The sequence below is a fragment of the Zalophus californianus genome, chromosome 10 (assembly GCF_009762305.2).
Source record: "Zalophus californianus isolate mZalCal1 chromosome 10, mZalCal1.pri.v2, whole genome shotgun sequence".
In the NCBI taxonomy this organism is placed as follows: domain Eukaryota; kingdom Metazoa; phylum Chordata; class Mammalia; order Carnivora; family Otariidae; genus Zalophus; species Zalophus californianus.
The window spans coordinates 72215476-72232519 of record NC_045604.1 but is presented as its reverse complement, the minus strand read 5'-3'; the positions used below and the strand labels follow the sequence as shown (position 1 = coordinate 72232519).

Sequence of the window (17044 nt, the reverse complement as noted above, 5' to 3'; positions counted from 1 at the left end):
CTCTCTCTGTCTCTCATGAATAAATAAATAAAAAGTTTAAAAAAAAAAAGTTAATAGCCAGCTGTCAAGGTAGCTGAAAGCTCTTGGTTAGTTGGGGGGGGGACCCATTCTCTGTTTAGTGTTAGGTGATGTTACCCCAACTTGAGCTCTTTGTGGATAACAAAGATGAGGAAGCGGAGACCCCCGAAAAGATGAGTGACTGCGCCAAACAAGCCCGCAGGCAAGACGGAGACCAGGCCAGGAATGGCCGAGCACGGCAGGCCTGAGAAAGATGGCGACCTAATGAGTGGCAACAAGAGCTGGTACTCAGGATACTGCTTCCGGGAGAGAATTCATCATAGACAAATATAAACAGAGATCGTTCTCAGTGCAACAGCCTTATACATTAATTTCTTAAATACTCTCCTGGAGTCAGGTTGGACATTTCCTACAGTGAATCTATAGAAGGAGAGTTTCCACAGTGGAGAGAAAAAGCTTTCACTGACCAGCCCGATTCCCTACAACCAGGGAGAGACACTGGTTTTGGAAGGACGGAAGTGGAGGAGTTTGCAGTTGCTGTTCTGTTCACCGAGTCAGCAGTTTGGAAGGATAGTAACTGTGCATCTATGAAAAGGCTTCGCTTAGCCCCTGTGATAGGGGGTAAAGAAATGGCAGCTGCCTCTAGCTGGGCTCCGCTTTCTTCACCACGGAGGTGTGTGAGAGAGCTGTGCTCTCTGGCATGGAAGGGCAAACCTCGGAGCCAGGGAAGTGTGAGGAAGAGCATCCTGCCCGGGCCTCCACACAACCTATCTGAAAACTACCACCTTACAAAAGTCTATACAGAGAATATGGTGAAATATTAATACAAATTCATGACTATAAATTGAAATTACTATTCAACTTTGCTCACTTTTTATTTCATCCAGGAATATTATGACATTATATCATTACCTCATGCAATATAAATCAAGTATTACAAATTTTAAAGTATCAACATGTTTCTCAGGCTCAACATAATTTCTTCTGACAAACTCCAGCCAATACACTAAATTAATGTATGCTGACCCTGAAATCACCGAGTTATCAGTGATGCATTAAAATTAAGTACGGCAGGGGCACCTGGGTGGCTCAGTCGGTTAAGTGTCTGCCTTCAGCTCAGGTCATGATCCCGGGGTCCTGGTATCAAGCCCCACATCGGGCTCCCTGCTCAGCAGGGGAGCCTGCTTCTCCCTCTGCCTGCCGCTCCCCCCTGCTTCTGTGCTCTCACTCTCTCTCTCAAATAAATAAAGTTTTAAAAAAATAAAATAAAATAAAATATGGCAGACAAGAGCGCCCATAAAATTCAAAGAGGAAAGAATAGTCTTTCCAAAAAATGGTGCTGGAACAACTGGATAGCTACATGCCCAACAATGAGGTTGGACCCCTACCTCACACCACATGCAAAAATTAACTCAAAATGGATCAGAAATCTAAATAAGAATTGTAACTATAAAAGTCCTGCAAGAAAACCTAGGGACAAATCCTGATGACCTTAAATTAGGCAGTGGTTTCTTAGATATGACACTAAAAACACAAGTAACAAAAGGACAACTGATAGTGTGGACTTCATTAAAACTCTGTGCAGCAAAAGCCATCACCAAGAAAGTAAAAAGATAGTCCAGAGAATGAGAGAAAATATTTGCAAATCACAAATCACATAAGGATCTAGTACCCAGAATATATATAAGAACTCTTGCAATTCACTAATAAAAAAATAACCCAATTTGAAAATGTCCAAGGACATGAATAGACATCTCTCCAAAGAAGATTTATATGAATGGCCAATGAGTAAAGAAAAGATGTTCCATTTCATTAGCTATCAGAGGAACTCATATCAAAACCACAAAGAGATATACTTTATACCCACTTAAACAGTTTCTTTGTGTCTCCTTTGAGATCAGCACAGTCCAACAGAAATGTAATGCCTGCTGGCAGATGTAATTTAAAATTGTCTCCTAACGGGCACCTGGGTGGCTCAGTTGGTTGGGCGACTGCCTTCGGCTCAGGTCATAATCCTGGAGTCCCGGGATCGAGTCCCACATCGGGCTCCCTGCTCGGCAGGGAGTCTGCTTCTCCCTCTGACCCTCCCCCCTCTCATGTGCGCTCGCTCTCTCTCATTCTCTCTCTCAAATAAATAAATAAAATCTTTAAAAAAAATTGTCTTTAAGTAACTACGTTAAAGTAAAAAGGAACAGGTAAATTAATTTTAGCAATGTTTTACTTAACCCAATATATCCAAAATATCATTTCAATAAGTAAACAATGTAAAATATTAATTAATGAGTAATTTTACTTTTCTATCATACTACGTCTTCAAAACCTGGTGTATATTTTCCACAAACACCAAACCTCAATTTGGACCAGCCACACCTGAAGTGCTTAAGAGTCACACATGGCTTGTGGCTAGGTACTGGGTGGCACAGTTCTAGACTCTGAGCTTCCTGAGTACCTCATCCATCACTGTGTCCCGAATGCTGGCATGATACCTGACATGCAGTAGGCATGCAGTAAAGTAAGTGTAAATGCAGGAACATCTGCTCTTCACTACACCATAAAAACCACAGCAAGGTTACTAAAGTGTTTTCTAGAAATTTCTGGGTCATTTTATGAATTTATCACCAGCAGTGAGGGTTTAAAAGGATGGTGGGAAGATGAAGGCTGCCCTTACTTCTATTACAGAGCATCTGAACAAAATACTTGGCCTTTTTAATCTCTGGGGCCCCTAGGGCATTCTCCTGTCTCTAAGCACTCAGACTTTCTCTCTCTTCTTCAAGTCCCTTCCTCCTAAACCCACAAAGCCAATTTGGTGACTTCACCTCCTGCTCAACAGAGAAGACAGGAGCATCAGATGGGAGCCCTTCGGCACATGATCCTTCTTCCAGCTTGTCTGTCCTGCCTCAGTTCAAGTCCTGCATTCACACATTTAGCAAAACTCATCGCCTCACTGGGCTCTGGTTCCCACCCTCTCTTACAGACTCCCAGGACTCTCCTCATCTGGTACCTCCTTTCTCCCCAGATCCACTTACTTAGGCTTTGCTTAAATAGCATCTCCTAATGAGGCCTACGCTGACCCCCTATTTATTTTATTTATTTTTAATAATTTATTTATTTGACAGAGACACAGCGAGAGAGGGAACACAAGCAGGGGGAGTGGGAGAGGGACAAGCAGGCTTCCCGCTGAGCAGGGAGCCCGATGCGGGGCTCGATCCCAGGACCCTGGGATCATGAGCCGAGCCAAAGGCAGCCGCTTAACGACTGAGCCACCCAGCCGCCCCAACCCCCTATTTAAAATGCAATTCCATCCCACCCTCCCCATCCCCTTCTCTGTTCTACTCCCCCCCCGCCACCCCCGCTGCCACCCCACCCCCACCCCCAGGGCATTTTTCACCTTCTGCTTGCCTGATGTTTGTCTCCTCACTGGCAAGTAGACTGGTTAAAGCAAAGGTCCCTGTCTTTTGTCCACTAATGAATCCTTTGCTCCCAGAAGAGATATTCAACAATGCTTTGTTGCACTTAATCAGCTGCCTGCAGAGTGGTCTAAATATGATGATCTCTTCCAGCTCCTGCATTTTGCTCATTCTTGCCCCTAATTCATGTCTGTGTCCTATTAGGTTTTTATGTCAGAGAAGTCTTTCAGAAAGTCTTCCTTTTTCTATCTCCCCCAATCCCAATTCTCTGGTCAATGTTCCCACATATATAGCAAAGAAAGACAGAACACCCTAAAAACTTTAGGGTGAACAGAACTGAGAATGGTCCTTCATATTTTCTTAACTTCTTTGCCCACCCCAAGCTAATTAAGTGCTATCCTTTATTCAGTTGGTTTAAACTGGAAATTATTTTTCCAAAAAAAGTATATCAGAGATGCTCCTATGAATGCTTGTCCTTCAAGAGATCCCAAACCTATGGATAACAAAATTAAAGTGTGAGTTCAGAAGAATAAATCAAGATCAGTGAGAAAGGTCTTACATGCTGGCCCGGGAATGGAGCAGGGTACAGCCGACCAATCAGGGCTCTTACCTGTGCCGGGCCACTCAGGAGGGGATAAACTCCATGCAGGCTTATCATTTAGGGCCGCTTTAGGCTCTCCTGGCTGACCTGGAACCATAAAGGTGAGGGGCTGCTTTGGCTAGAGAGGCCCTTGGAATTCCCTAAACTTGCCCCTAAAGGATTTTCCAGCAGTTCCTATTCTCCTTCCAGAGTTTCCTGAGATTTAGGAGGGAGAGGCGTAGAACAAGTACAAAAGGAGACAGAGAGAGAGCTCACACGCAAGCCTGAAGTTCCAGGTAAAGTATCCTCAAGCACAAGAGAATAAAATATTTCATCATCAAAAAGAGAGCAATAAGCAAGAGAAGGAGGCACCCTGAGACATACAGCATGAAGACTGTGCGCTGCTACGGCTCCCGAGCCTGACCTGACACCTCAGTGAAGTTCGAGGAGAAGCTCGCTAACCAGCGACAGAGAACAGTCCTCCCCAGCATCGAGCTCCTATATATAGGTAACCCCCATTTCCCTACAGACAACAGCCTCACTGAACCATCTTGGATTACTGGGGGACCTATGACGGCTAGGTAGGTAGGGGGACCCATTCACAGGCACAGCATTACGACCCTTGCTTTCTACCAGTCTGCCCTAATGTAAGGAACCCTACAGACCTCCAAGACCCAGTTTTCTTTCATAGTTACATATTATATGCAATTCAAACTAACAGTATCATTTAAACAGGAAAACAGTATTTTAGTTGACAAGAAAACCAAAGTGCCTTAACTGTTATGTAATTTGAACCAGCCTCTTAAGCTCTTGCATGAATTAAAATGGTACCTGATACAAAACTTGTGAGAAAACTGCCTTTTGAAAATAAATAAAATATACACAAAGATTTTTCAAGGCTACCGCCACCCGCCCAGAGGAAAGAGCCCCGTCTGTGAGCGTGGCCTTACTTCCACTCCGGAGCAGGCGCTTCTCTTCCTCCTTCAGCTTGTTCTGCATCAGGCGCAGAGTGTTTTCAGCTTCCTATGGGACAGCAAATACAAGATTCAGAAGAGAGGACCCTTTTATGGACTGTTTTATTATTCTTTAGAATTTGGGTAAGTAGGGCTACATCTGTACTGAAGAACCAGTGAAGATCTAAACCGCACGAAAAGAACGAACACCGCCTGAGCAAGGAGCAGGGCCGGACCCCAGGGCCCCCGCTCTCTGCCAGCAGGAGCAGCTCAGACAAAGGAAGGCAGCCAGAAGCGGTGCAGATGGCCCTCCAAGCCCTGCAGAGAATGGAACAACGGGGTGACAGGCCATCACATGCGAGACTGTAGACCAATTTCATCATGAACAGATTCCATTTTTGGGTTAAGCAAAAATATCCCCAAGGGATTAGGGCAATTCAAAGAGTGATAGTAGGGGCGCCTGGGTGGCTCAGTCGCTAAGTGTCTGCCTTCGGCTCAGGTCATGATCCCAGAGTCCTGGGATCGAGCCCTGCATGGGGCTCCCTGCACCATGGGAAGCCTGCTTCTCCCTCTCCCACTCCCCTGCTTGAGTTCCCTCTCTCGCTATCTCTCTCTCTCTGTGCCAAATAAATAAAAAATCTTAAAAAAAAAAAATAAAAAGCAGTCTCTGATAAACTGGTTTGGATGATTCAATTAACCAGGGCCCCTGAAAAAATCTTTCACTAAACTGACCAAGCAAATTTTTAGATCTTTACCCAAGACCGGTTACCTACTCTTGGGACTTAGTGCAAATTAAAATGCACTTAAAAATTATGAAGAATTTCAAGCCAATGATAGCATAGCATTGAAGCAAGCACAGGCCCTTCTAAGCTGAGTCTTGTGCAATGACACAGGTCATGTGTCGGTCCTGTCCGCAGTCCTAACTGACCAAACCCATCAGAGAGCTGACAACCCTGGAGGCCAGGCTACACTAACAGCAAAACAAAAGAATTACATGAGCAATCCTCAGACTTGATCGGGGAGAAAAAACATTCACAGATTTTTTTTTCTACAATGATATTTACAAACTGACACATCAACAAGTACAAACTAACCCAGCAGAAGGAACGGTCTGTACAGAGATGTGGGCTAAGTACTTACCTCAAACCTCTCTTGCTCCATCCTATGATGGTCCTCGAGCTGCTGTTCCAGATAAGCCAGATTTCGAAATTTCTCTAGATAAATGTCATACTGCTTTTGCAACTCCTCCTCGATCTTCTCATATTCATCCATAAAGGCTGGCCTGAAAAAAACGAATGAAATAAAAAGTGAAAGATTAATCAACATACAGAAGTTTGAACTAGTACTCTGAGTTCCAGGTCCCATCATGGTTTGCTGTGGAAAGCCTTTAGCTGGAGATGGTTCTTCAACTTGTAGGGGCTGAAAGTTAATTTTCCTTTTCTCCTCCCTCCCCTTGAAAGGAACATACTTTTTTTTTTTTAAATCAAAAGCTCTTAGGGGCACCTTGGTGCCCCTAAGGCTCAGTGTCCGCCCTCCACTTGGGTCACGATCCCAGAATCCTGGGATCGAGCCCTGTGTCGGGCTCCCTGCTCAGCGGGAAGCCTGCTTCTCCCTCTCCCTATGTCTGCCGTTCCCCCTGCTTGTGCGCACGCTCTCTCGCTCTCAAATAAAATCTAAAAAAAAAAAAACAAAAGCTCTTTGTAAATCTGAAATAATCCCAAAAGTATGAAGACTAAGGTAAAAATTATTCATAATCCAGGGCACCTGGGTGGCTCAGTTGGTTAAGCGACTGCCTTCGGCTTAGGTCATGATCCCGGGGTCCTGGGATCAAGTCCCGTGTCAGGCTCCCCACTCAGTGAGGCGCCTGCTTCTCCCTCTGATCCTCCCAGCTCAAGTGCTCTCTCGCTCTTTGTCTCTCAAATAAAAAAAATCTTTAAAAAAAATTACTCATAATCCTATCACCAGATAAAGGACTTAGTATTTGATAAGCATCCTTCCAGACTTTTCTATGCATGGACACATACAGGAATGTATTTTTAAGCATCATTAAGTATATTACCTTCAAAGAAGATTTGCAGTCTTTTTTTCTTACTCAGCATGCCCTGGATTTTAATAAAGACTTAAAAAGTAATCATGCATCATATACACCTCACAAAATCAAGAAGTTAAATATATGCATTATCTTAGTTGAGCATAATATTCTGCTGTCTGAATGCTCCAAAATGTATTCAGTCCCCAAAAAAGGGAAACATAGGTTGCTACATTAAAGCTAAATTCTTTAAAAAGACTTTATTATTACTATTTTTTTTTTTTTGAGAGAGAGAGAGAGATAGAGAGTGTGTGCACAGGGAGGGGCAGAGGAGAGGGGGAGAGAGAATCCTCAAGCAGACTCCTGCTGTGTGGGGAGCCTGATGTGGGGCTGGCTCTCTCTCATGACTCTGAGATCATGACCTGAGCTGAAACCAAGAGTCCAATGCTTAACTGACTGAGCCACCCATGTGCCCCTAAATCTAAGTTTTTAACAATATAAAATCTAAAACCAAAACCATAACACAAAAACCTGTTTCAACTGGTTTGCTGAATCTATTCTTTTCTCTTATTTTTGATCTTAAAGGGAAAACGCTCTTCTTTTAAAAATATAAACAGATACACTCAGAAATAATAAATCTTTGGGAGTAGAGCAAAACACAGAAACTTTTCTATTGAAAGGCCATGAGGCTTAACAAAAATGAATTTATGCCCAAGAGGCAGAATTTTTTAATGAGATACATTTATCAGGTGGCCCAGATTCCAAAGGTGGAAAGGGCGTGGGTTTGCCTGTGGCAAACCCTCATGTCCCCAGGGGCTGCCTTCCCACAGATGTTAGGATGGTAGCCAGGGTGTGGCCCAGTCACCAGTATCTCCAAAGAGTACCACATTTAGACAGATGCAGCAGCTACACAGATGGAGAGAGAAAAATAAAGGGAGAATGAAAAGGATGAGTAGTGGTGCAGGAGAAAAAATGACAAAGAGACGGAGCAAGAGAAGGAGGGTGCAAAACGAGAGAGAGAATGGTTCCAAGAAAACGTGAGGAACCCACTTGAAAGGCTCTGAAGACCTGGAAGGTATTGTGCACCACCATTATCCATTCATATTCCCTGGAAAAGGTACTTTCAGAGAGGGAAAGTCAAAAGAAAGATGAATTACTGGTGAAGAAATATAAAGATCTAAAATCTACTCAAACCAAGAAATGGGAGTATGCTTCTGTTTCCACATCGAGCCTTGCATAACTTTCACCATCTGGATTCACTTACTCTGCCCTGCATTCCAAGAAGCTATAAAAGCCTAAAGGGAGGTTCGAGAAGTGAGCAGTTTCCCAAGCATACTGAAAGCAGTAAAGACAATGAGTTTGGCAGAGCATTTGTTAGAATGCGCGTGGCCCGTACACTTTCAGTCCAGATGGCCTTACACCTGAGAGGCTACCACCACTGACCACATGTCCTCACCCTGCTTGAACTTCCGAAGACAACTTTCTACCCACTCTTCAGGTGTTCGGATCTACCTGACACTCTGCAGAGTCTGAAGCCGCTTCCGATTTCGTTCCAGTTCTAATTTCCTCTTCTCGATTTTGGCTTCTAAATTAGCTTCATCAGAGGCCACATTATTGAGCATATCTTTAGTCTTCTGCACCTGCGCCTGCATTGAACAGGAAATGAATGAGACAACGTGCCAGTAAGGAACTCCCACCTGACTCCTGGAAGAGAGGAATTCCACCGCTCCTCAGGCACAGCGACATCATGCTATATAAAAGCAAAAGTAAACACACAGAGCAAACCCTCCCCCAAGCCATCACTCAGTTAGCCAACTATTTCCAGACGGGAGGTCACATAGGCCCAGAAAAAATGATCATCCTTTTTCCACAAGAAGAAGGTGTTTGTACCCAGGAAAACAAATGAAGATGGTGAGAACAGTGTCCTGAGCAGAGGGGAGCAGGCCCAGACCTCTTGGGCAGCTCACTTGCTCACACTGCTTCCATACCACACTCGAGTGTCAGTCTGCCTTTATTCATATCATTCAGCTCACTCCCCTAGTTACACATATGTGCCTCACAGAATATATGCACCCACACATGAGGCTTTATTTAGGAGGGGACAAAAAGAAGTATTAGGTGGTCCCAGCCCTCATCCACTGCCTGCTGGGACTGAGAGAGAAGGTTCTCTTCCCTCCCACTGACAAGTACAACTACAGACTAAAACAGAGAAACCACTCCATGAAGTCAGCGAGCAAACGGCTCCATTAGTGGACCCAGCTTTTGGAGGGAGCCTGTGCAGCAGGGGCAGAGAAAGAAAGTGAAGGGGAAGAAAGATCATGGACAAAACCCACACAAGAGCAAGTTCATCTGACAAGGGATAATCAGAATGAATGCACGGTCTTCACACTTGTCTTGTCTGGGGAAAATGTCCAGGTCGGGCCTGTGGCTCCGTGGTGATCTGCATTTTTTTTTTTTTTTAGGAACAATGTCTGGAATGGAGCCAGCTGAGTGTGCGACTGCCTTCCGAGTTCTGACGTCCCAACTCTCCTTAGTTCCTGATGCCCAACATGGGTTCTCCCCACCAGTACTTTGGCACAAGGTGTTGTGCCCCACAAAGGCTCAGTGACGGTTTACCTACAGGTCTCTGAGACGCTATGGGGTCCACAAAAAAAATCATTGAAGGAGCCCAGACACTCTCTGTAACAGTCAAAGACAGTGTATATTTGGAAGCAACCACTTTCATTGTTTATTTATGGTTGAGTTTTTTTCAACTAAGTACACTAATCATTTCCAAGATGTTATCATGAAAATAATCTTATCACTATCCATTTGCTACAAGTGCTTTAAAAACCCCACATGAGATATGAGTTTACTCTCATAGGAAGACAAGGTGAGTTTCTGAACAACTCACATTGATGGCAACTATTTCTCTGAACAAGTCAGATTAAACCTAGTGAATTTATCTGACTTCAAAAATAAAAGCAATTTGTTAAAGGTACATTCTCCTCAAATATGAAATATCAGTGGGGCGCCTGGGTGGCTCAGTCGGTTAAGCGTCTGACTCTTGGTTTTCACTCAGGTCATGATCTCGGGGTCGTGGGCTCAAGCCCCGAGTTGGGCTCTGTGCTCAGCAGGGAGTCTGCTTGAGATTCTCTCTCACTCTGCCGCTCCCCAATGCATGCATGAGCCCACACGCTCTAATAGACAATCTTAAAAAAAGTTAAAAAACAATTATCAGTGTGATAAACACAGTTTTCCCTAGCTTTCTGAAACAAATGGCCTATATATCATAACCCCTTTTAAGTATCCATATTGTTGCTTTGGTTTTGTTTTTAGAATTATCACATATCATAGATATTTTGCAACAACAGATATATTAAAAGGTGTTCACCAACTATGTTGTACACCTGAAACTAATGTAACATTGTGTGTCAGCTACAGTTCAAAAAAAAAAAACAAAACAGAAATAATAGGGCACCTGGGTGGCTCAGTCAATTAAGCATCTGCCTTCGGCTCAGGTCACGATGTCAAGGTCCGGGGATCAAGTTCCCTGTTGGGCTCCTTGCTCAAAGGGGAGTCTGCTTCTCCCTCTGCCCCTCCCTCTGCATGCGCACTCTCCCTCTCGCAAAAATAAATAATCTTTTAAAAAAGGGAAAATAATAAATACATACATACATACATACAGGGAATCACCAAGAAATGAATGATGCCCTCATTTCACTATTCTAATTTATACTTAGTGTTAAAGGCACATTCATGCCATGTTAACTTGATCCAACCAGGACACTGACAAGCACAAGAGCATCAGCAGATAAAAGAGTTTTAAATTGAAAAACAATCACAAACTTAAAAATAGCTGGATTAGAACATAAAGCATTTTTTTTCCTGACTTAGGTCAGAGTAGGTTGCTGATCTGAGGTCCCATCACCTCTAAATATTTGTGTATATTTCCTATGAATAAGGACTTTTTCCTTCACATCCATGACACAATCACTGAAACATGAAATAAACACAGATGCACTATCAACCATCTAATCCTCAGACCCGCTCAGATTTCCCCACTTGTCCCTGTGGAGTCTGTAACATCAGGCGGAGTTCACCCTGGCACTCAATAATTAATCACCCGATTAAGCGGTTGTCTGCCAGGATTCTCTTGTGAAGTCACTCTTTTCTCCTTTGTAATTACTAAGTACTTTTGGGCGGAGCTACTTTGAAACTATACGAAATACCTTCTCTTCATCAGCTTTCAGTATGTTCACTTTTATTTCAGTAAGAACTCATGGTCTCCCATTTCATTCAATGGTCTATAACCCATTACACTAATTTATTTATTTTGAAGCGTAATTGTCCCTGGTTTGACCAGGGGAAGCCCACTCAGGCTGGCATCTGTTTTGCAAGGGATTTTGACAGATCCCTTTCATTCTCCGGGCATTTCCTTGCTCTCCAGCACAAGAGGATCTTGTACTTTCCTGTCCCTGCTCTGGACTCAGACACTTCTCCCCAAGAGTCCTGGTTCCTTTTAGTGGAGAATGCCATTTAGAAGCCAAGATCTGGGTGCTAGGTGTGCTCAGAGCTAGGAAATGTACGAATGTGTATGTGGGTGTGCATGCGCATGTACATAAATATATGACATACACTCATGTACGAAAACATGCATGCATAGCAACAGTATTCCTAAAGCTAGCTAGCTACCTACCTATCTATCCAATGAAAACCATGCATTTAACCATCACCTCCAATTTCAGGGTTCATTTTAAATTTCTTTTTCATATCTGCAACTGCCTTTTCCAACAGTGAGAACCTTCGCTTCCGTTATCTTTAACATATTTACCTACGTGATCAGTCTGCCTGTATGTAACAGACCTCCCACCTCAGCTGCCCTGCCCTCCTCACCTGCTGAGGCAGAACCCTGGTGCTGGGTCGCCCAGGGAGTAGTATTGTTTTATGACAAGGATATTATAAAAACCTATCAATCTTAGAATTTACAACTCTCAGCAAATCCTTGTTTTATGCTACTCCTACTTTACATAAGGCTCTCCTGTGTCTACTGAATAAAATGAATCCCTAATAACGACTGAATACCTACCATGTGCCAGAGACTATGTACAACACGCACTGTCATAATGAATGTACATAAGGACCCTATGGGGCAGACACGGCCATTCTCCCCATTTTACAGTTGAGGAAAGTGAGGCACAGGGAGGTTAAGTAACTTGCCTAAGATCACACAGTGGGATTCAAACCCAAGCAGTGTGAGTCTGGAGTCTCCCTCACTACTGCCCTCCAAATGAATATGTCAGATGAGATAAGCAAATAATTGATTGTGGGTAAGCAATAAAGGATGGCAGTCATTCTGTTCTTTACAGCACTAGTTAGAAATCTCTGCGCCCAGGGGCACCTGGATGTCGCCGTTGGTTAAAGTGTCCGACTCTTGGTTTCAGCTCAGGTCGAGCTCGGCATCAGGTCTGCTCTCAGCAAGGAGTCTGCCTGAGATTCTCTCTCACTGTCCCTCTCCCTCTGCCCCCCGCCCCCAGCTCATAGGCTCTCTCTGAAATAAATCTTGACAGAGAGAGAGAGAGAGAGAAATCTCTGTACCCAGGTTTCAGCACCAAAAACACCCAAAAAACAAAAAAAAAACCTCTGGGAAAATCACTTAAATGCCCAGCAATGAGGAAGTGGTTAAAGTGTGAAGAGTCCATTAAATAGAGCATTATTTATGAAAATTATTGAAGAATTTAAGCAAATTACTAAATTATTAAAACTGACAAATTTTTAGGGAGAAGTTGTTCATATTTATAACAAAGGGAAAAAAACAGAAGTAAGTAACCTAGGTATCCTAGAATCTCTTCTGCATCTTCCCTTTCCCCATGATCATATACCTTCTCTGTCACTAGGCCTAGGGTTGTTCTGTCTTAAGAAGGCAGGGAGTAAATCAGTATTTTCAAGTCCCAGGCACAAAAACATTAAATAAAAGCAAATAAATCTTACCAAAATATCTTTTATTGCAATTCTCATCACTTTTTCAGTCTCGTTTATTTCCAGAGGTCTGGCAATTGCTTCTGTTCTCAGTTCCTATGAGAAACAATGAAATGAAATTACATGTACTTTCAGGAAAGGAATTCTCAAAACCAATCCCCAAATCTGGATATGGCTTATAGACTAGTTCTCGAAAGTTCCATCACAGGGTGCATCTCTGATGCAAAACCACTTCTTCCAGCCCCTTTTCCAAACGTCTTTCTTTTTCTTTAAGTACTCTCTACACCCAACGTGGGGCCTGCACTTACAACCCAAGATCAAGAGTCATATATGCTCCACCAACTGAGCCAGCCAGGTCTCAGTTGGTAATCCTACCACCAACCTGGCCTCCCTCCGGTGCCCTGGGCCTTCCCCAGCTACAGGCCCCACATTCTCACAACACAAGGGGCAAAACTGAGCTTACCCCTGTCATCTTTTCTCCCAAATTTGCTTCTTTACCTACATTCGTTCAGGTGAACCCCAAACCAAGCGCAGCTCAACCTGCTGTCTGAACCCCCTGCCAGCCCCTATCATCTTTCCTATGATTAATTTCCTCTAAGTTGCCTGTCACTGCCCACTGCAACCAATGAGAGGAGTCACCTTGACCCTGCCCCTAGCATTAACCATTAACCAATCAAGGGAGGCATTTGTGCCTATCACACCAGCGCTAGGAACTTCTGAGACATGGGATTTCAACACCAATGCAGTTATGAGGTTCCTGTAGCACTTTCCCAAACTGTCTTGGGCTTCCTTTATTTCATGGTACCCCTCAGCTCCAGCACTGGTAGAAAACTATGGAGGGCAGGGATTATGACCTACACAGAGCCTGTCTGTGGTTGGAGCTAGTCCTCAAGGAATGTTTGTTGAGTGTATGAAAAACCAATACTGGATAGAGGATCTTCCTCAGATCACAGCTGTATACAGAATTTGAGTAGCTGGCTCCCATGGCAACACTTCGGCCACTGATTCTTTCAATTCATTACAGGATGGTGCCAAGAGTCCCCAGTGGAATCCTGGATGAAGTCTCACAATGAAACCAGTCTGTGGCAATTACCAAGTAACCAGCTCTTGATAGGTCTGTCTCTAGGTCTGCTAGACATGTGTGTAGACACAGGCACACAACTGCACTATAAAGAGAAAACACAGAAATCCTGGAGCTGCCTTGTTAGTTATCTAAATTAGCTATTACATAGGAGTGGCAGTTTTGTTCTGTCAACTGCCCTTTACCAGGTGGCAATCGCTAGGTTAATATATCAATGATGGTGAGCTGGCACCCCAGTCCCCTGCTCCCAGTCTGCTCCTGGGGCAGAAATGAAAGGCCAGAGGAAAAATACCATTACACTAGAGCCGTGATGCCAGAACATAGGCCAGGCGGTGAGAGAGGTCATGGCTGACACACCTGATTGCAATAAAATGAATTAAATGCATTTAATTTAAAAACACTAGAGGTGAGCATGTATGCTTCAAATGCCATAAGTCCTTACAGGTAAGAATTAAACAATACTCCATTTCTTCTTAAACCACTGGGTCCCAAACTCTGCTGCACATTAGAATCACTTGGAGATCCTTAAAAGCTCGATGCCTGGAGGGTGCCTCGGGGCTGCAGTTGGTTAAGCGACCAACTCTTGTTTTCAGCTCAGGTCATGATCTCAGGGTTGTGAAATCAAGCCTCACACTGGGTTCTACACTCAGCGAGGAGTCTGCTTGAGATTCTCTCTCCCTCTCCCTCTGCCCCTCCTGCTTGTGCCTCTCTCTCTCTCAAATAAATAAATCTTAGGGAGGAAAAAAAAGGCTGGATGCCTGGCTCTCACCCCCAGACATTCTGATTCACTGGTATGGGAGACAACCTAGACATGAGGTGATTTAAAAGGACTACAGGAGCTCTATAGGGGTTTTAGGAGCCATACTCTTATTCAACAGCTCGATAAACAGAGTAGTTGAAGTATTCTTAGTTGGCATTGGCTAGAACAAGGATTGCAAATAAATTTTAACGGTGACACCAACTTTAGCTGAGGAATAGTGACAGCCCTTGTTGGGCTGTCCAGCACTGCTGCACATTAGAATCACTCTAATGCCCAGGTCCACTCCAAACCAGTGACATCAGCATGGAAGGCAGGTATCAGTAGTTTTTACAGGTCCCCACAGGATTCCACATGGAAGGAAGGTTTGGGAACCAGGGGCTCAGAAGAGCACTTTGTAGACAGGAATGCTGAGTTCCCCAGGAAAAACACCATGACCAGGAAAGTCTGCCACGGGCGCAAGGAGGAAAGTTCCAGCAACATGCTACATAATTGCCATTCCTGAACTAGAAGTTAAAGCTATTAAAAACAGACCAGTGGCCACTAGAAGCAGGAACTAGAAGCAGGAACAGCAGCTAAGGCTATTACCACCCTGTAGATCATCTCACTTAATCAGATACAGTGTGATGAAATGAGCAGGCCAGGAAAAAGCAGAATCGGAAAGAAAACCTTGAAAATGCTTAGCTGAGGAAGTATTTAAGTATCTGAACATGGCTCACCCTCAACTCTACCTCCTTGCCCAGCAGGTCATACAGAGATGCTCCTTTGGAGGTGATTTCAGAAGCAAGCTGCCTGGCTGCTTTCAAGTCTGCAATCTGGAGGGAAAATAGCAAAACCAGAAACTTCAGTGACAGGTTTTTTGCTTTTTGTTTTTTTGAAGATTTTATTTATTTGACAGAGAGACACAGTGAGAGAGGGAACACAAGCAGGGGGAGCAGGAGAGGGAGACGCAAGCTTCCCGCGGAGCAGGGAGCCCGATGTGGGGCTCGATCCCAGGACCCTGGGATTATGACCTGAGCCGAAGGCAGACGCTGAATGACTGAGCGACCCAGGCACCCCCAGTGACAGCTTTTTAATAGACATTCAGAAACAACCAGTTTGGGGCGCCTGGGTGGCTCAGTCGGTCAAGCGTCTGCCTTCAGGTCAGGTCACAATGTCAGGGTCCTGGGATCAAGCCCCTCGTCGGGCTCCCTGCTCAGAGGGGAGTCTGCTTCTCCGCCTCCCTCTGCCCCTCCCCACTGCTCGTGCGCACGCGCTCGCTCTCTCTCAAATAAATAAAATCTTTAAAAAAAATAAAAAAAGAAACACTTTGTTAATATCAATTCCTGCCTCCCATCAGGATACCGGACTACTGAACATGTTTTCCATAAGACACGTATTTACATCCTGTGGAGGAGTGCTCCCAGGACATCTGGGTCTCTCTAAAAATCCAAATCTCAAGTCAAATGTAATCTTTAACCAGAAACTGTAGGGGGGTGAAAGTGACATTCTTCCTGTTTGGACGAGGTCACATCAGGGGACCCCGACAGTAGCAGGACGACCAGAGGGGAACCTGACAGACACATGTCCTACTGCAGAATCCTGCTGCCCCCCGGCTCTCCGCCTCTGGACGGCACGGCACAGGGCTGCTGCGGCTCCCACGAGTTAACCAGCACACAGCCCCACGGCAGTACCTGGCTCCCCCAAGGGTGGCAGCTGCTGCGAAGACAGCGGCCTCTAGCGTGCAGCACGAGCTTCTTCCTTAGAATGCATAGGTCACCCCCACTTCCTTGCATATGGTAACTTCTCCAGAGAACCCAAACATTTCCTTGCTCTGTTCACTCTTCCTCTCTCCAATTCCCACCTTGCTTTTATTCCCAAACCACCAGCAGCACGTCTCCCTCTGCATTCACAGCTGCTGACTTTCTTCCCCTTCCCTTAGTCCTCCAGGGTTCTGCTCCCTCCAGCTCCAGCTCCCCGCTCCCGAAACCACCTCATAGCATCAAACGTCCCATTTCCTTTGCAGGAGTCTCATCATCTCCCCTGCTTCCCAGCCCTGGAGCCATCAGAGTTCAGTTGCCTAAACTCTTCTCCACTCACACTCCCTCCTAAGCTCCTGGCTGTAACACCTGCTACAACCCGAGGCCGGACACCTCATACTGAACGTGTTCCAACCCAAACACTCCACCTTTCCCACTAGGCCCGCTCCTCTCACACTCCCCTCCATTTCAGTAAAGGCAACTTCGCCCCTGCAGGTGCTCAGACCAAAAACTTCAGAGCTA

The 17044-nt window shown here is 44.7% G+C and overlaps 1 protein-coding gene across 3 annotated transcripts in view; it reads right to left on the bottom strand.

The window, feature by feature from the left end:
• Positions 1-17044, bottom strand: part of CLUAP1 (clusterin associated protein 1) — a 31931-nt gene that overhangs the window by 8075 nt on the left and 6812 nt on the right. For all 3 annotated transcript variants that reach the window (XM_027612814.2, XM_035722444.1, XM_035722445.1), the window contains 5 exons: positions 15503-15598; positions 12958-13041; positions 8500-8633; positions 6099-6240; positions 4956-5028 (listed from right to left, as the gene is read on the bottom strand). In XM_027612814.2, coding sequence (XP_027468615.1) covers positions 4956-5028; positions 6099-6240; positions 8500-8633; positions 12958-13041; positions 15503-15598 — 529 coding nt within the window. The remainder of the gene's footprint in view (positions 1-4955; positions 5029-6098; positions 6241-8499; positions 8634-12957; positions 13042-15502; positions 15599-17044) is intronic.